Source organism: Mauremys mutica, chromosome 9 (assembly GCF_020497125.1).
Source record: "Mauremys mutica isolate MM-2020 ecotype Southern chromosome 9, ASM2049712v1, whole genome shotgun sequence".
Taxonomy (NCBI): Eukaryota; Metazoa; Chordata; order Testudines; family Geoemydidae; genus Mauremys; species Mauremys mutica.
In genome coordinates, this window is record NC_059080.1 from 84,045,646 (window position 1) to 84,064,845 (window position 19,200).

Here is a 19,200-nt window from a genome sequence, read left to right on the forward strand (position 1 = left end):
ATTTTGGGGTCTTTTTCTTATATAGGCTCCTATTACTCCCTACCCCCTGTCCCAATTTTTCACATTTGCTGTCTGGTCACCCTATTTCAAACAAACAGATAAGCCCACCCTGGCCCTTTCTATCCAGGGAGACGATCCTAACTTCCAAACTCAAATGGCTCCCACTACATAGAATAATAATAATCATAATTATATAAATGTAGGGCTGGAAGGAACTTCAAGAAGATATCTTAGCCCTGTTCTTGTAAACCTCTAATGATGGGGATGCCACAACCTCCCTTGGAAGTCTGTTCCAGTGCTTAACTATCCTTATGTATCTAGTTCAGTAGTGCTATATGATATATTTTAAAAATATGTATGGCTTCAAAATTGCTCTCCATGGAGCAGTAGTGATTTCTACAGCACTATTTTTCTTTCAGCAATGCCATTTTTATTTACATACACCTTGCTGCATTCACTGAATAAAATGAAGCCTATTTGTAAAAATCGTTGTTTAAAGTTCCTGCAAGAATTTACTCTGTTCCTATATTTTGTACAGTACCTGTCTGCTAATGTTGCACTTTGCTATTTGAAATCCAATCCTGCTAACATACATGAGTAATTTTCTTCATGTATGTATATAGTTCCATATGTGAGAATGTCTGTACCAGCAAACTCTTACATTTAACAGTAAGGTTTACTAAAACGAAAAGCTTGCAGTGCAAATGACAAAGTTACATGCATATAGTCACTGACAGAAATGTGATGTTATCATTTTCCCCAATCAAAAGCCTTTTTTTTTTTTACATTTAAAAGATGAATTTGACCAAATCTCTTATTGAACAGTTAACAAAAAAAAAATCCAGCTAGAATGTCATGTCAAAAAGCTGGAAACAAACAACTATCCACTCTGTTCCTGTGAACTACATTAAGAAAGATTAAATTCAGGGCCTCATTTTCTACTACATGGATTACTGCCATACACTGGAGTGGAACTCCTAGAGGTTCCTTCTACTTCTTTCTTCAACCCCCTCAATTTCCTTGTGCTTTCTTCCTCCAGCAATTCTAATCCAAGTCCCTTATTCTATATCAGTCCTTTCATTATCCTCTTACTGGTCATTCCTTCCCTATTTTGATATTGTAACTTTCCCTTTTCTTACTATTTTCCTACAATATATTCTTTCCCCATGCCACCTCCATACTCCATCTTCTGTCTGTTTCCTTACTGTAGTTTCTCTCTCACCTGATAAGGTTCTCAGCCCAGAATATTCATCTGCCCAACATTCAAATCAACAGATACTCAAGGTGTGGTGGAGAGAACTTTTCAAAGTGCTGCTTGTTTGTGTTGTTGAATGCTTTTATATATGTTGACATCATCGCTGCATCATAATAAATTGGGAAGTGTTATTTCCGATGGTTGGGAAAAGGAAGAAGAGGTGAAATTACAAACTGTATATACAACTTAGAGTCAATTAAAAAAGGAAATAAAATGTGAGGCAGTGTATAACATTTGTTGTACTTAGAACAATTTTCATTCTTCTATCTCTAGCTTTAATTTTTCTCCTAACTGACAGTGGACCCTCCCTATTATGATTTATTTTCAAGGTGATTACTTATTGGTGCAAAAAGAGAGCAAACATTTCAGTGCAGATTTACAGGAGTTGTGTCAAAATCAAAACGGTGGCATTGTGTTTTACTTGATGTCTGGGGCGGCTCTAGACATTTCGCTGCCCCAAGCATGGCGGCATGCCGCGGGGGGCGCTCTGCCGGTTGCCGGTCCCGCAGCTCCGGTGGACCTTCCGCAGGCATGCCTGCAGAGAGTCCGCTGGTCCCACGGCTCCATCAAAGCCGCAGGACCAGCGGACCCTCCACAGGCACACCTGTGGGGAGGTCCACTGGAGCCGCGGGACCAGCGGACCCTCTGCAGGCATGCCGCCGAAGGCTGGTTGCCTGCCGCCCTCCCGGCGACCGGCAGAGCACCCCCCGCGGCATGCCGCCCCAAGCACGCGCTTGGCGTGCTGGGGCCTGGAGCCGCCCCTGCTTGATGTCAACTGAAGGGACAACGTTAATCTTTTCTTATTTAAAAAATTAAGATACCGTTAACAGGAAGGTAGAAGCTAGGTTTTTTTTTTTATTCAGTCTCTTCTACTGATATTGGCTCAGGGGGAGGAGGACCTCATCGGAACCAGAACAAAATAAACCTAAGAAAAAGATTGCTTAGAGATTGAAAACCATGAAAAAATGGTGCTGCATAGAGAGAGGTTGGTCTGCCAGCCTGAGTAGTACTGAAAGACAAAGGAATCCTCTCTCATAAGCCAGGGAGTCACAGTAGAACTGTTCTGCTGCAACTGTAGCCTACTGGCAATAATGGTCTCAATTGTCCTTGTCCCTGGAAATCCACAGAGAGGTGTGGTGATTCACTAGGCGGTGAGAGCAATCATACTCTTTTTCTTCCAGAGTGGTAGCCATGTTAGTCTGTATCAGCAAAAACAAGGAGGAATACTTGTGGCACCTTAGAGACTAACAAATTTATTTGAGCATAAGCTTTCGTGGGGTAAAACCCACTTCATTGGATGCATGCATAAATTTGTTACTCTCTAAGGTGCCACAAGTACTCTTCGTTCTTTTTACTACGCTTCTTGGTTCTTCAGGTCATTATTGTTGTCTGTATGGCTGAATAAACATAGAGAAACTGCAGGTGACAGATTTCTAATTAAGGTTATGCTTAACCATAGTAGGCAAATAATGTGACATATCTGCAGTTCATGTATAGTTTTAATTCCATTTGTCAGAGTTCTCCTTAAATTCTAACATCATAGTTTCATTAGACTGTAATGCAAAAAGTTAATGGCTACAGGGCAATGTTCTAAGGGAAAGTCATTGCAGATGTGTATTTCTAAGTAGGTAGCTGATGAACAGAAATACATGACCTGATTCTGCTCTTAAGTATACCACTTTTGCACTCCAGTAATTCCACAGACTCCAGTAGAGTCACTCCATATTTACACTGTGAGAATTAGTGGAGAATCAAGAGGAGAATCAAGCTCAGGGAATGCAGCGAAAGTATAGGTGAATGATGGAGGAAATATCAGTATTAATTGAGCATTATTATTGGAAGGGGGGAGAGAGAGCTCAGTGGTTTGAGCATTGGCCTGCTAAACCCAGCATTGTGAGTTCAATCTTTGAGGGGGCCACTTAGAGATCTGGGGCAAAAATTGGTTCTGTTAGTGAAGGCAGCGGGCTAGACTCAGTGACCTTTCAAGGTCCCTTCCAGCTCTAGAAGATTGGTATATCTCCAATTATTACCTTTATTATTAATCAAAATAAAGTCAAGGAGTTTGATTCTGTTCTTACGTCTTGTCTAGATGAGAAAGTGGCAAGTGAGAAAATTTAAACTAGCTCAAAATAAGCCACTCTGAACAAAAATAAAAATGTCCACACAGGGTTTGTATTGGTTTAACTGAATTGATTTAAAAAACAATTTAAGTTAAACTGGTGGGACTAGTGGCAGGTAGGATGAATGCACCCCTTGTGCAAGCTTCAGGAAATTAGGTTTCATCTGAGTACTAGAACCACCCCAGCACAGTTAAGGTATTTTGTGCCTTTGTGGTCACAGAGGAAGGGGCAAGACTCACTCCTTTGAGCATTTTTGCCTGATTTCTGCCCATTTTGTTGAACAGGTTGCCAACTTTAGTGAGAGAGAATATGTTTAGTGGCTGAAGAAGGGGGCAGGGAGATGGATTATCTGGCTTCTATTTGAGCGCCCCAACTGATCTTATGACCTCAGACAAGTCACTTAAAGAAGCTGAAACACAGATGGATTATTTGTAAAATGGGCATAATAATCCCTTATTAAAGAAAGTCTGTAGTATACTACAGTAATAATTTGGAGACTGCATTTTACAATACTGATACTTCAGAATTGGGAGGGGCTGGAGGAAGGGGTGTTAGTGGTTACTATAGTGTAGAACACTGTAGTATTTATATAAGGGTTACCTTCAACCCGGGGGGGTTGTAAGGTTTAATTATTGGTTGTAAACCACTCTGAGACCTTGAATGCTACAGAAGTACAAAATTATGAGCTGAGAGATTAATTTCAAATACAATAGTTAAGTATAGGCAAAATGTCATTTTTTAAAATGTGTATGACTTACATCAGTATCACATGATAGGCTCTTGTGTGAATTGACTGCAGCCCTCAATACAAACACGGCTTCCCAGAACGATAAATCAAAATGAAAACCTTGGGAGACTAACATTTTTTAGTATTTAATTTATGTGCCCTAGATAAAAATATAACTGAAAAGTATTGATTAAGGCATGATTGTCCATAAACAGTCGAACACAAATATTGTAGGCAGATTACCTTTCCTTCTGTTGGAATCAGTGAAGTTGCTGCAATATTCCTCAACAAATGCCAAGTATAACAAATCATACTTGTTAGAAAGAACATACAGTGTTCCATTTTCAGAAGCAGAAGTTGAAAGCATCTCAAGTTGTATGTGAAAGGTTTTGAATGCCCATTTTTAGGTGCCCCAGTACATTTGGATTGATGCATAGTGTGTTTTAATTCTAGGCACTCAAATTTAGAGGTTGGGTTTTGTCATTGTTTCATAAGTTTAGGGAACCACCACTGCATTAGGTGCTAGGACCAACATTTTCAACAGGGGCCACTAGTTCAGGCCACTGAAACACCTAATGACATGATTCTCTTCTAACTTACACAGATATACATCAACCATATGTGTAACTCCATTGAAATCAATGAATGCACATTGGTGTAAAAATGGTTTATGTGCAAGGAGAAACAATCCAGAGGTGTCTCACAATGAGCAACCAAAATCAGTGGCCACTTTTGAAAATGTTGGCCTACACCTATTGCCTCTCATATATAAGGTGTAGAGAGGGTTCGTCCCTCTCTGGGGCAGTGGGGAACCACACTGCCTCCTTTAGTCCTTGCATGGCCCCTTGGGGAATCAGTCGGGCCGCAGGAGTCCTGGCTCAAGCTGTCCGGCAGGGGGCTGAGTACACACAGGTAACAATTAACAGATAACAAGCCCAGGCCCTGGGTCAGGGCGGGGCAGCAAAGAGTCCAAGGCTCAGGCCCTCAGGCAGGGGCTGAGCAACCACAGGTAAGTAGCACACCCAGGCTTCAGGCTCCAAGCGGCCTGGGAGAGGGGGAGACTGCCACCCACACATTGGGTGGCAGGGGGGGCGCAGGCCCTCCCACTCCACTGCGTCCCAGCCCGGGGCCCTAGCAGCAGCCACAGGCCTGCTGCTGTGTCAGTGGGGATCCTGGCCGGAACACACTGACATGGGTTCCGGCTGTTTTGTAGCCAGACTCGGATCAGCTGCCACGCGGCTACTTCCTAACTCCCCTTCTGGAGGTACCTGAGTTGAGGTGGTGTCCTCAGGGGGGGTCGATCACCACTGGAGCTTTGGGGTAGCTGGTGAGGGGTAGGCTCAGCGCCTCTTCTGAGTAGCTGGTGAGGGGTAGGCGTGGCAACTCTCCCACACGCTGGCCCACATCAAGTGTCAGCCAGTCAGGCCAGTCTCCAGGTCCGTTGCTGGAGTCTCCCTAGGGGGAGCTGGGCCAGAGGTGTCTGGCCTCTCCAGCGGCTGCCTCCCAAGTGAGCTCTGGGTTTGAGCTCTTATACTTCCTGTCCGGCATCTGACCCTCTGGGGGGCAGGCTTGGAGTGTTCTGGCTCCGCCCACTCTCATGTCCGGCCCAGCTCGTCCCTCTCTGGAACACCGGGGAACCACACTGCCTCCCTACATAGGGTCTGATCCTGCTTCCACTAAATGAATGGCAAAACTCCATTTGAGTTAATTAGAAGCAGGATTGGGTCCACAGAATCCTGGGAGTTTTTAGTCTGCAGAGAATGCCAGATCAAGGCTATAATACTTTAAAGTTGAATTTTTGGACTAGTTTTATAAATAGTTTGTTGAATCAGGAGTTTTTAAAGGATCATTTGGGATTTAATAAAATGTTGTAAGTGTAATCAAGCATGAAATTTAACTATAAATAAAATGTTCATAGTACTAATCTGCTTTTGTGAACTTGAAATCAAAAGACAATCACTGACACAAAGAAACAAAAATGTTCTCTAGTGAGAACCAAACAATAATCTTTGGACATTGATTTCAGCAGGAGGGCTCCTTTGAAATTTCCACAAATGAGGAAGGTAGGCACTGGGACCAGAACAGAAGTGGATGGCTGTGAAAGAAGTCTACTGTTAAAAAAATGAAGAGGAGCTTGTAATGGCCTGTGATACAGGGACAGAAAACTTAAACTCCATAGAGAATTAGTGTATTATTTTCACAGTAATCTTAGTATGATGCTGTTCAAGCTCCAAGTCACATGGTACAGGGGCGCCAGCAGTATCCCTCCCGCATTACAGTCTATCCCTGGTGGAGCGGGACACTCTAGGAATACAGTACCCTGAAATGTCTGGGTTGGCAGCATTTTCTGACCTGGCCCTCCCTAGGTTCCTTTAAGTATTGTACAGCATAGAAAAAACAAAAAATAATTACTTATGTTGCAGACTATCAAGTGATGAGAATCACAGATAATTTCTTATTCTTTGACTACAGCTTTAAGGAAGACATTTTCCTCAAATCAGTTTCAGTGTGTCATTTTGTCTAATTAGAGAAATCAGTGCTAGGGTGACCAGATGTCCCGATTTTATAAGGACAGTCCCGATATTTGGGGCTTTGTCTTATATAGGCTCCTATTACCCTCCAATTCCTGTCCCGATTTTTCACACTTGATGTCTGGTCACCCTAATCAGTGCACTTATTAAAAGCAATGTCAGTAGGAGCAAATGTCCCTGAGGAGATCCTCAGTCTACTGAACTAGATTAAGGTTTATAAAATCAACATGTAATTAGATTAAGGTAAATGCCAATAGTTTATATAATGGGAGAATTAAACGTATGTCAAATGCACTTACAAATACTTATAAAGCTCTCCATCTAGAATGTTACATTCTTTCTCTATTTAACATTTATTGGGATCACATTAGAAAAAAGAATGCTTCTACTTCTCATTTCTCAGCATGATTGGATCAGAACCTGACATGGCACTTAAAAGGACTGGGCCAGACCCTGAAAGGGCCTGAATACTTGCAAGTCTCTGCGTGTAGAAATGCAAATGTTCAGCATGACTCAGGATCTGGCCCACTATCATTAGTATAAGTTTTAATAGAAAGTTCTGTTAAGAAACCCTCTTCTGTTTACCTTGGTGACTTTTCTTGAATATTTTTTGAATGAGTCAACATGTTATTGCTGGATGCTTTCCTTCTTGCTTAGCACTTGTGAAATCTGATATTCCAAAGGTCCTGTAGTTCTACCTGTTTTCATGGTAACTTACATGTAGGAAGAACTGAAATAATCTTTTACACATGAATTACTTAGTGCATAAATTTTGCCACTGGGGAAAACAGGCACATTGAAATTGGCAGTAGCTTTCTCAGAAGGGGCTGTAGGGAAGTACATTTTATCAGTGGGGAACAAAAGCACAAAGAGACTAAGGGTTTGGCTACATATGTGAGTTACAGTGCATTAAAGCAGCCCTGGGCGCACTAGCTTACTCCCTGTCCACACTGGCAAGGCACTTAGAGTGGCTACAGCACTGCTGGTACTCCACCTCGGCGAGTGGAATAATGTTTGCTGCACCCGCGCTGGAGCACCGCAGTATCAGTGTGGATGAGGTGTTGCATCACTGCACTCTGATTGACCTCCGGAAACATCCCATAATCCCCTTAAGTCAAGTAGCCACTCTTCTCATTGTTTTGAACTTGCTGTAGGAATGTGGATATGCCATTTGAAAGCTCCGTTTCAGACAGCCGGCTGATTATCTGCTCCGAGACAGATTAGTGTGGAATGCTGTGTGTGTGGGAGAGAGGCAGGGGAGTGGTGGGGGGTCTGCTGCTGTCTGAATTTACAGCATGCTGACATGCCCCAAAAACCCACTCTCTCTCCTCCCACATGCACACAACACACTCCCTGTCACACTGCACCCCATTTGAAAAGCACGTTGCAGTCACTTGCATGCTGGGATAGCTGCCCATAATGCACCCCTCCCAATGCTGCTGCAAGTGCCACAAATGTGGCCACGCCAGTGTGCAAGCAGCTGTCAGTGTGGACAGACTTCAGCACTTTCCCTACTGCACTCTCCGAAGGCGGGTTTAACTCACAGTGCTCTACATCTGCAAGTGTAGCCATGCCCAAAGTGACTTGCTCTTGGTCTGAGAAGCCTATGGTAGAAACAGGGAAATGAAACCCACCTCTCCTGGGTCCAAAGCAAGCACCTTAATCACTGGGCTATCCTTCCTTTCCTCCGACAGGGTTGCAGATTGCTCAAAAGGGCTGGGAATGTAACGTTATTTAAACTATAAATGGGCTGGGGTTACTGCTGGAAATATAGGAATAATAATCTCATTATGCCTCTTCTCCCTGCTGACAAGGCAAGTTACCCATGTAAAATGTCTAGCATAAATTAAATCTGTCACAGGCACCATTACTTTTTTTAGCCTTAGAAGTAAATTATGTTTACTTCTAAGGCTGATTTCAACTATTATTGTTTTAATTGAGTATCTATCTTGAATTTTTAACTGGTTTGGCCATGGAGGATTATGGATTCAATGAAAAAAATCAAGCTTTACTTTGCTCCAGTTATCAAATTGTTAACATTCCCTTACTGGAATCCCCAAAGGTAAAAGTACATAAGAAAAAGATACTTGACTGTGCTTGTGTTCTTTATTATGTTATTTATGTCTTCAGTAAGGATTCCTGCTATGTATTCCAATAAAGTGTGAATGGGAGATTCTATGATCAGGTGGCATTTTATATCTTTAGTGAGTGTATGTATATAACAAATATATGCTGTAATAAAATATATAGAGAAAAATCACAACATTTTTCAATGGCTGGGCAATTAGTTATCTGCATTAAAAAATTAGATCTTGTTAGTTCTATGGCAGATTTTAAATGTGTCCTGAAGAAGCATCATTATATAATATGCTACAGTGTAGTGATGGGTCCTAATAAAAAAAACAAGCTCTAAATGCCTCCAAACTTTTTGGAAGATTGTATCTAGATCCAAATGTGACAGACTTGTCACATTTCTACTATTTAAGGTTTTGGTGCTTAATCAAAATTGCTGTGTCAGAAATTAGGCCTAATTGGTTAACAAACTAATGCGGGGATGGGCTAGTCCACCCATTGCTCTCTTTTGAGTTTTTGTTTGTTTTTAAAGGCTTTGGTCAAAATTTGAGGATGTATGTGGGCACTTGCTAACTAAAAAGCAAGAAAAGGGGAAGGAGTGAGATTCACCCTCATGCCTGTCTTCCCACCGTCTCCTGGGACCCACTATGACATCACTGAGTCTTCAGCATCCTAATTCCAAGAAAAGTCCTGACCAGACTGGGCCAAAGAAAGAGACTTTGTGACATTGCCACCTCCACCGGCTCTGGCAAAATCCTAAACACCATCTGGGATGTGATACTTTGTCACACACTGCTCACCCCATGTGTCTTTTTCTTTTATCACCTTATTTCTTTTCTTTCCTGTCCCTCTTCTTTTGCCTTCTGTCTAGTACAAGTTTGGCTTAGCAATCCTGGATGATATAGTTTGCAACACTGCTGTAAGCCCATGACCAGACAAATCAATAAAAACAGTATCGGTATCAGGCTGCTTAGAGCTAGACTGGTGAGTCTTGAAGTGTCTAATAAGACCATGGGCTGTGCCTTTATTTCTCCAGCAGTAAGGCTACAAGTAAGACTTTGTCTACATTGGCAAATGAAAGACAAAACTTTTGTCATTCAGAGGTGTTAAACCCCCCCTCCCCCAAAGACAAAAGTTTTGTCGACCACAAACGCTGGTGTGAACAGTGCTTTATAGGCAGTAGAGCTCTCTCCTAGCAACAAACAGCGGCTACACTGTGCGCCTTTTAGTGGCACGGCTGTATTGGCACAGCCGTGTTGCTGAAAACTGCATAGAGTAGACATAGCCTAAGAGTCAACACCAGAGACAGAAGGTGCATTTTTCTGTCTTTGCTGTTGTATTCTCTCCCCCGTGTGCGTTTTGTTTTTTAGGAAATGGCATTGGATTTTAACAACAGCTCTACCCCATCCCAACTAATTTCTTCTATTTTTCCCCAAAAAGATAAAGTTATTGCCATCTTTAATACCATCTCAAAGACTGTCAGACAAGGGGTTTTCCTTACAAAAACTATCTACATCTATAGGGAAAGGGAATGAGGGTTATGGTTAACATAAAAGCCTTACTTAATGCTTTACATTTAAAATGTTTTAACTGTTTTTCCTGTCTTTTCTGTATCTTTAATACAAAGTTTAAAAGATTTTTAATAATGTGTTTGCCGTGGCTAAAGTCTCTGTATACCAAACCCTGAACTTTGTGTTATGGTAGACAGTTTCAGGGTCAAGTTAACACCTTTGACTCGTTGGGCTCCTTTATTCCATCTAAATTAATAGAACATGACCTACAGTATCAGAGCTGCAATACACAAAGCAAAAATTATGCACACAGCAAGGATAGCCATGACTAAGGCCAGTGTTTTCTAGCAACAAAAACTGAGTAATTTCTGATTTTCAAAGATTTATATTTTGAAAATTTCAGATATGCATTATATTAATATAAAAATATGTATAGACAAACATGGGCAATATGTAATCCTTTACAGCACAAAAATGCAGTAGTCTACATTATTTTACATCTGAAATTGTCAGTTTTAGAACATAAAAATGTATTAAGTGATCACAAAACAAGTCTGACTGCTGACGGGTCTCTGCTTCAAGCTGGGCTGCCACCCAGGCTTCCCACTGGGAGTCCTGCCCCCCAGGATCCTGGATTCCTGCTTCCTACCAGGAGCATGGCAGCTGACCCGGGCTCCAGAGGCGGATCTCCCTGGGTGGCTTCCCGCCTGCTCCCGACTGGGAGTGGGAAGGCAAGAAGCCCCAAGTGGCAGCTGGGCTCCCTGTGGGGGGCTGTAGGGAGCTGAGAGCCCTGGCTCTCTGTCCCACATACTACCCCTCTTCAGTCGTGGAAACGCTCCTGGTGAGGACACGCACCACTGACAGAAGGAGGTTATTGTGGACATCAGCCACTGCAGTAATTAATGTGTTGACTGTTAAGTCAACCTAACATAAGTCGACTTAAGATTGTACTGTAGACATAGCCTAAGTCTTGGCAAATGTTTGTCCATGCTTTCCAAAAACAGGAGAGAGAAATTTCATTGGTAGGAAGTTCATTTACAATGTTCAAGTAAACTGCCCACTAACCTTCAAGGTACAGAACTCAGCAGAACTCTGTTCGTAGTCACTGAAGTTGTGGGAGACTATACAAACTTGATTGGGATGAAGGATTCTCACATCGCAAAAAAATCGATATACTGGCTGTTTGTCTGTATTTAAGTACCCCTGCAGGTGTTCTGCACAGCTTTGAAAAACTTGACATTTGAGATTGTCCAGTGCATTCTATCCTTTGTACTCAAGTGTTGCCAGCAGATCAGATGCAATGTTGTAGACTTCTGTTAGTAATGTCAACCGTGATTCAAATGTAAGTACTGTCTAAACAAGTGGAGTTGCTTTTAAGTATTGGTAAAATGATATGAGTTAAAAATAAATTAGCTATCAAAATTACTTTCTAGTGTAAGAATTTATGTATGCCTGCATAATAAATATATTCACAAAGCACTTACAAATACAGTATGTTATGTAATATGAAATAATGTTTTTTACATTTTCTTTGCTTGCTCAATGACCCATTTATCTCAGCTCTTGTACATTTTGTGTAATTAAACAAGCATAAATAAAATGACTGTAGTACATTTAAAATGTTTAAATTCACCTTTTTACTATTATATCATGCAGTTTAACACTGCCAAATATCTGGACTTAGGCTACATATATGCCATTTAATTAAAATGCTGTGAAACAGTAGTTCTGAAAGAGTATGCAAATGTAACAACATAGTAATTTAGCTTGCTCTGACTACATTTTGCTATATAATAGTCTTTTAAAAGATCTGCAGAATTCAGTATGCAGATTTAATTCCCATAATAAACTCTCCATGTTAGCTTTCCCCAGATTGGGCTAATGAAGACTCTTACAACTTTTCATCTTGCTTGAAAATTGTAAAAGCTTCTTCTCTTGATTTTTTGCAGTTTTTTGCAAATGCTGTTATTCTCTGGAATGCTTCTGCCAGACCTTCCCCAGTGATCGCACAACAAGGCTGTACATACCAATTTCTATCACTGCAATGTTTGTGCATGTTGAATTTCCTGGTTATTTCCTCAGCGTTCAAAGCTCCAGGAAGATCCTGCTTGTTAGCTAACAAAACAATAGGCACATTCTTTACAAATTCATTCTTTAAGAGAAGTTCAAATTCTTTCTTTGAATCTTCCAGACGTTGCTTATCAGTGCTGTCCACAACGTACACTAGGCCATCTGCATTTTCAAAGTAATTGCACCAAAATGTCCTCATTTTCTGTTGCCCTCCAACATCCCAGATTGTTATAGCAATATTTTGCCCTGTTTCAATCATCTCCACGTTAAAACCGATTGTTGGGAGTGTTAGGAAAACATCATTAAACTTTAACTTGTACAATAGTGTAGATTTCCCGGCTGAATCGAGTCCCAGCATTAATACCTTAGCTGGTTTGACTTTGGAGTGTTTGGAACTCAGCAGACCCATTCTTGCTGTAATTATCCGTATTATGTCTTAAAGATGTTATTTCTTCTGTCAGGGTGATTTTTGTCAGAAAGCCCTTCTTTCTCCATAAGATGAAGCAAAAAAAGTAAAAGAAGAGGAAGTGGAGAAGAGGTTTTGTGCTATGAAGAAAGAATAAGCCTTTGTGTATTTATATAGAGTCCTTATCAGCTTGATAATAGGCAAACAGTATTTTATGAAGGTGTAATGTTCACTGCCTAGCCTATGGGTGGAGCAGACATGAGAATATAACAATTAGTCATGGAGCCCAAAGGTTACAGTATTTCTGAACATGCTGAACAGTGGCAATACCATACTTATATAAAAAGCCTGCTCTGGTGGTTTATGGGCTATTTAAACATTATAAAAGGAGGAGGGCTAGCTCAGTGGTTTGAGCATTGGCCTGCTAAACACAGGGTTATGAGTTCAATCCTTAAGGGGGCTGTTTAGGAACTGGGGTAAATAGCTGTTGGGAGATGGGTCCTGCTTTGAGCAGGGGGTTGGACTAGATGACCTCCTGAGGTCCCTTTCAACCCTGATATTACATAACAGTGCTCTAGGGTATATCCTTGAAAATCACCAATTTTGGAGTTCAAATCCTGACTCACTGTGTGGCCATGAGAAAAAACACTTAACCTCTCTACCTCAATTTCCCTTTCTGTGAAACATGGATAATAATTCTTACTTACTTACCTCATGGGTGGGTGGGAGTGTTGCATGGATTTCTGATCATTTCAAAAGTACAAGATGACAAAGTTCCTGGTCTGATCATGCAAACCTTCCTTATTTGAGTTGTCCCATGACCTAGAATAAGACATAACACAATGAGTGATAATCACAGACAATGAGGGTTATAAGTACAACAAATACATTGACTTACTAGTTAATGTTTGTATGGCACATTGAATGTTTATGGCTTGATCTTCAACAGTGCTCAGCACTCACAACTCTCACTAATGTTAATAAGAGTTGTAGGTGCTTGGCAAGTCAAAAGAAGAGCCATAAAGTGGTATATCCATAATATTATTAATAGTTATTAGAAGGAAAGCATTTTACAGAGGATTTTCAGGCCCTAACTGCACTGGCCTTTAAAATCAGTATGGATGTGTGTCAACTCTTTTACACACTGTTTCACCTAAACTGGTTTCTAATATAATTTATCAGGCTATAGCAGCAAAGAGTCCTGTGGCACCTTATAGACTAACAGACGTATTGGCGCATCAGCTTTTGTGGGTGAATACCCACTTCGTCGGATGCTCCAATACGTCTGTTAGTCTATAAGATGCCACAGGACTCTTTGCTGCTTTTACAGATCCAGACTAACACGACTACCCCTTTGATACTTATCAGGCTATGTTGACCAATTCAAACCATAATAGCCTAAAGCAGGGGTTGGCAAACATTCTGGCCCAAGGGCCACATTGGGTTGCAAAACTGTATGGAGGGCCAGGTAGGGAAGGCTGTGCCTTCCCAAACAGACTGGCCCTCACCCCCCCCATCTGACCCCTCCCACTTCCCACCCTCTGACTGCCCCCCTCAGAACCCTCGACCCATCCAACCCCCCCACCCCGCTCCTTGTCCCCTAACTGCCCCCTCCTGGGACCCCCCGCCCCTAACCACCCCCAGGACCCCACCCCCTATCCAACGCCCCTGCTCCCAGTCCCCTGACTGCTCTGACCCCTATCCACACCCCGCCCCCTGACAGGCCCCCCGGGACTCCCATGCTTATCCAACCCCCCCATCCCCTGATTGCCCCGCCCAGAACCTCCACCCCATCCAACTGTCCCCTGCTTCCTGTACCCTGACTGCCCCTAGGGACCCCCTGCCCCTTATCCAACCCCCCGGCCCTGGCCCGCTTACTATGCCACTCAGAACAACATGTCTGGCAGCCAAGTTGCCCGGTTGGAGCTAGACACGCTGCTATACTGCCTGGCAGGAGCATGCAACCTGGCCGCCCAGAGCGCTGCCCACGTGGCGGCATGGCTGTGGGGGAGGGGAGACAGCAGGGGAGGGGCCAGGGGCTAGCCTCCCCAGCTGGGAGCTCAAGGGCTGGGCAGGACGGTCTTGCGGGCTGGATGTAGCCCGCAGGCCGTGGTTTGCCCACCTCTGGCCTCAAGAAACATATTTTTAGTTCAGTCATTTACTCCTGCTTATTCATTACCTGAAGGCATCGTCTTTCATTGTAACATCAGCATTGGTTGCTGAGGAAGTTATAATCACAAACAGCAAATTTGTTATGTTTGTGTCTAATTGTTTATAAAGGTGCTCTGCCTCTCAGAGTCAGCATACATACATTCTGATACAGCCCTTGATAAGATGCAACTTTGCCTGAAATCATAATCCTCTGTTTGTTTCTGTATAATCACACCCACAGCAACAAGTTGTGATGGTACAACAAATAAAGATTTTGTTTTTGCACCAATATGCTAGGCAATGGAACGAGGTGGGGGGAGGGGAGCAAAAGGAAATCAAGATAGTCTAATTGTTTCTAAACAGTATGACACTCATAGTTTTCCAGAACTTTCTGTGGCTCTACATTGGGATCAAGCCTTCAGCGATCTTCCCCGGGGCTCTTTTAAATGTTGCAATAATTTAAAACTATATTGAACACCCAGAAGTATTATTAGTTAGGGTTACCATTTATCTCCACCTAAGTAACATACAATACAGAATCACTAGTTTTCTTTTAGAAATGTTCTGTGTTTTCATTATTAGTGGAATTGGGACTCAAATGCAATCTCAAAACTGGACAGAGCCTATTTTCCAAATCTGGTTCAGATACAGGCCAAGGTGACAGAAATCTCTCAAGAACAGTTTGTGAGATTTTGGTGCTGTCAAATATAAACCCAAATCCTAGCCATGGGATAGCTGCATGTTGATGAGCAGCCTATGTTCAATGCAAATACCACCTCCGTGGCCCAAAGCTAATTATTATTTACATAGAAAATTCCAGAGCTTGGGCTACACCCTTTTCAGCTAACTCTGAGCCTGGTCTTGTAATGTGCTGAGCACCCTCAGTTATGAAGTCTGTTGCAGATGTTAGGGTTCCCACTACCTTTCAGAAGACGTCAATGCCTCAGAGGATCAGGCCTATGTTTCCATTTACAATTAAACAATTTTGTGGTGTCTTACTACTTTCAAATAAATAAAACTTTGATTCTCAGGTCCTAATAGACAAAGCAAGTCCTAGTTTTTCCTTATAATTTCTTTTAAATTACAGAGCCACTCAAGGTGATAGTCCTAAAATGTTACATATGATTAATTTATTTTGATTCATTAACATGAAAAGGACCTATCCATTGCCCTAGACATAATTGTAAATACATTTGTTATTACAGCTCCTTTTATTTTGATCCTTACTCCAGTAATTATGCCAGACCCTTAACTGTCAACAGGCAGCCAAAATAAAGATCGAAAGAAATTGCTCCCTCTTCCACCACTAACCGCTGTCATAATGCTCATCCCTCTTCAAAACCTAGAGAGAGAGCAGAACAGCTTTGTAGCTGGGCAGTGAATTTAAAGTGAAGGGGCCTTCATAGAAAACATCTAGTAAGCAGAGGAGAATTCTGTGAGAATTCTAAAGCACAGTGAGACAGAAACTTAGGGCATGTCTACACTTACCTCCGAAGCAGTCGATCCAGCAGGGGTCGAGTTATTGTGTCTAGTGAAGACACGATAAATCGACCGCCAAGCGCTCTACTGTCGACTCCGGTACAGTAATGCCTCGCTTAACGTTGTAGTTATGTGTCTAAAAATGTGACTTTAAGTGAAACGATGTTAAACGAATCCAATTTCCCCATAAGAATTAATGTAAATGGGGTGGGGAGGAGGGGTTAGGTTCCAGGGAAATTTTTTTCACCAGACAAAAGACTATATTTTATATACACAGTCTATATACACAGTGTAAGTTTTAAACAAACAGTTTAATACTGTACACAGAAATAATGATTGTGAAGCTTGGTTGACATGGTGAAGTCAGAGGGTGGAAGAGGGTGGGATAATTCCCAGGGAATGCCTTAGTGCTAAATGATGAACTAGCACTCGGCTGAGCCATCAAGGGTTAACACATTGTTGTTAATGTAGCCTCACACTCTACAAGGCAGCACAAATGGAGGGAGAAGAGACAGCATGGCAGACAAACAGAAACACACCGTGTGTGTGTGAGAGAGAGAGAGAGATGTGCATTGCCCCTTTAAGAACGCTGACGCCACTCTAAGTACATTGCCCTTTTAAGTAAATCAACAAGTTGAGACAGCAGCTGCTACAGCAAGCTCCCTCCATCCTGAGCCCTGTCGTGTGTCGTCCCTCCCCCACACTCTATAGAAAAGGGGTAAGCGGGGGGCAGGAGCAGGGGGGAGGGGGACACCCTAACATTATCCTCCCTGCTCCCCGCCCCACTCCCAGCAAGCAGGAGGCTTCCGGGAGCAGCTTCAAGGCAGAGGGCAGGATTGGCACATGGCAGTGGGAGGAGGTCCATCTGAACTGCAGGCAATTGATATCCTGCTGGGCGGCTGCTGCACAGGGAACTTAGGGGAGCGGGGAGCTGATGGGAGGGGTTTCTGGTCCACCCTGGTTCCAAGCCCCCCACCAGCTAGCTGCAATGGGCTGCTCTTTCTGCAAGCAGTGGACAAAGTAGGTGGCTGCCAAACAACATTATAAGGGAGCATTGCGCAACTTTAAACGAACATGTTGTCTAATTGATCAGCAATGTAACAACAAAATGACGTTAACTGGGACGACTTTAAGTGAGGAGTTACTGTACTCCACTGGAACGAGAAGCGTAGGCGGAGTCGATGGGGCAGCATTAGCAATCAACCTACCGCAGTGAAGACACTGCGGTAAGTAGCTCTAAGTAAGTCGACTTCAGCTATGCTATTTTCATAGCTGAAGTTGCGTAACTTAGATCGACTTAGCTCAACCCCCCCCAGTGTATACCAGGCTTTAGGCATGAAAATGCTAAGCATCGACACCCCCAACTTTAGAATCACTGGGCTGGTGAAAGAGAATGACTCTATAGCCTGGCAGTCAGAGCACTTAGCCACCATGTGGGAGATTCAGGAGGTGGTTTTCCTACTCCAATGATACTTTATTATTTATCCACAGTGGAACAGCTTCTACATATCAAATTATTCCATAGCGCAATAGTTAGGTCACTCCCCTAAGAGATGGTAGATCTCTATTCAAATCTCTTTTTCCACTCAGATGGAGGGGAAACTTGAACAAGGGTGAGTGCCCTAACCACTGGGCTAAAAGTTATGGGCATCCTCTCCATCACAGCTGTTTGGGTGACCTTGTGTGCAGGGCCCAATCCCATAAGCAGGCGCCGAGGCTGCTTACCATATTGGGCCCCAAAGCCAAGTTAGGTGAAGGAGTACCTATCTTCCCCTGGTTTGTCCATTGCACTGGAACGTAGGCATCCAGACACATAGAGTGATTCTGCAGTATGTATGTTCAGAGGCAGAAACCGAGGTACCTACCGGGTTTCTGAATACCAATGGCATCTGATGCTGGGATTTAAGCATCTAGGGCAGTGATGGGCAACCTGTGGCCCGTCAAGGTAATCCGCTGGTGGGCCGTGAGACAGTTTGTTTACGTTGACTGTCCTTCAGGCACGGCCGCCCGCAGCTCCCATTGGCTGGGAACAGCAAACCACAGCTACTGGGAGCTGCGGGCGGCTGTGCCTGAGGGACAGTTAATGTAAACAAACTGTCTCACGGCCCACCAGCGGATTACCTTGACGGGCCGCAGGTTGCCCACCACTGATCTAGGGCCTTTCGTGAATCTAGCCTATAGTTCCTAGGCCACTTAGGGCTTTTTAGGTCTACTTAATTGCCTTTAGCTCTAAGCAGCCTTTATTAAAAGATGACAAGTACCTTGGTGTCCTTTTAGCTACGAGTCCAAGATGTAAAGTTTGGCTCTGAGCCAAATTTCCCCCAAATTTGAGGGTCTTCGTATTCAGAAATGTGGTTAAGCCCATTAAACAGATAGTGCTGTACAGAAAGAGATAGGAGACAGTTGCAAAATTGAGATCCAGATGTGAATCCAAGTGACTCAATGTTTGGCTCTGGGCCTTTGTTCAGACCGCTCTATTATGGTTTAGCAGTGAGAGGTGGGATTTTGGTAAATAGGATCCACTCTTTTTCTCTAAGACAGCGACACATTTTAGTATAAAACACACCTGTTAGTACTCTGCCTTCAGACACTACTTAGTCTCAGGAGTGCTTACTAACATGGGAAGTCAATGTCATACTCGTATTAAGTCACACGCGGAGCCTGGAAATAAAGTCGGTGGAGCTATGCAGGCTAGTGAGCACTATGGGGTAGGTCCGCACTGGAACAGAGGCGTCTAACGGGGCAGTTGGGCATCTACGTCCAACACTGGGATTCTCAAGTTCCCCGTAGAGCTGTTGTAGGGCGGCCGGGCGGGCGCGGGTAGGGGATGGGGGGCCTGGCGCCGCGCTGGGAGGAGGTGCGGGGCTTCGGGCGGAA

The 19,200-nt window shown here is 43.2% G+C and overlaps 2 protein-coding genes across 10 annotated transcripts in view; both read right to left on the reverse strand.

Moving 5' to 3' along the window:
• Nucleotides 1–18,911, reverse strand: part of KPNA4 (karyopherin subunit alpha 4) — a 103,364-nt gene extending 84,453 nt beyond the window's left edge. For 2 of the 6 annotated variants that reach the window (XM_045030498.1, XM_045030505.1), the window contains exons 1-2: nt 18,890–18,911; nt 13,405–13,515 (exon numbers count right to left, since the gene is read on the reverse strand). The gene's annotated coding sequence lies outside the window, so the exon portion shown is untranslated. Of the gene's footprint in view, nt 1–1,222; nt 1,352–5,370; nt 5,389–13,404; nt 13,516–18,889 lie in introns of those variants that run through there. The other 4 variants (XM_045030504.1, XM_045030497.1, XM_045030500.1 and 1 more) reach the window with 3 other exon arrangements.
• Nucleotides 10,767–18,912, reverse strand: ARL14 (ADP ribosylation factor like GTPase 14). 4 transcript variants are annotated; one of them, XM_045030522.1, is made up of 3 exons: nt 18,890–18,912; nt 13,401–13,515; nt 10,767–12,934 (listed from the first exon to the last, which is right to left on the reverse strand). In XM_045030522.1, exon 3 carries the CDS (start codon nt 12,694–12,696, stop codon nt 12,109–12,111), a length of 588 nt encoding a protein of 195 aa, XP_044886457.1. In that variant the 5' UTR covers nt 12,697–12,934; nt 13,401–13,515; nt 18,890–18,912; the 3' UTR covers nt 10,767–12,108. The 4 variants fall into 4 exon arrangements, with proteins under 4 accessions (XP_044886457.1, XP_044886460.1, XP_044886458.1 ...); XM_045030525.1 differs by lacking the exon at nt 18,890–18,912 and having other exon boundaries at nt 10,767–12,772; nt 13,405–13,517; XM_045030523.1 differs by lacking the exon at nt 18,890–18,912 and having other exon boundaries at nt 10,767–12,833; nt 13,405–13,517.
• Nucleotides 18,913–19,200: the final 288 nt, after the last annotated feature.

Bases quoted from the DNA above. Each gene is read 5' to 3' on its own strand.
- ARL14 (XM_045030522.1), bottom strand. From the start codon at position 12,696: ATGGGTCTGCTGAGTTCCAAACACTCCAAAGTCAAACCAGCTAAGGTA.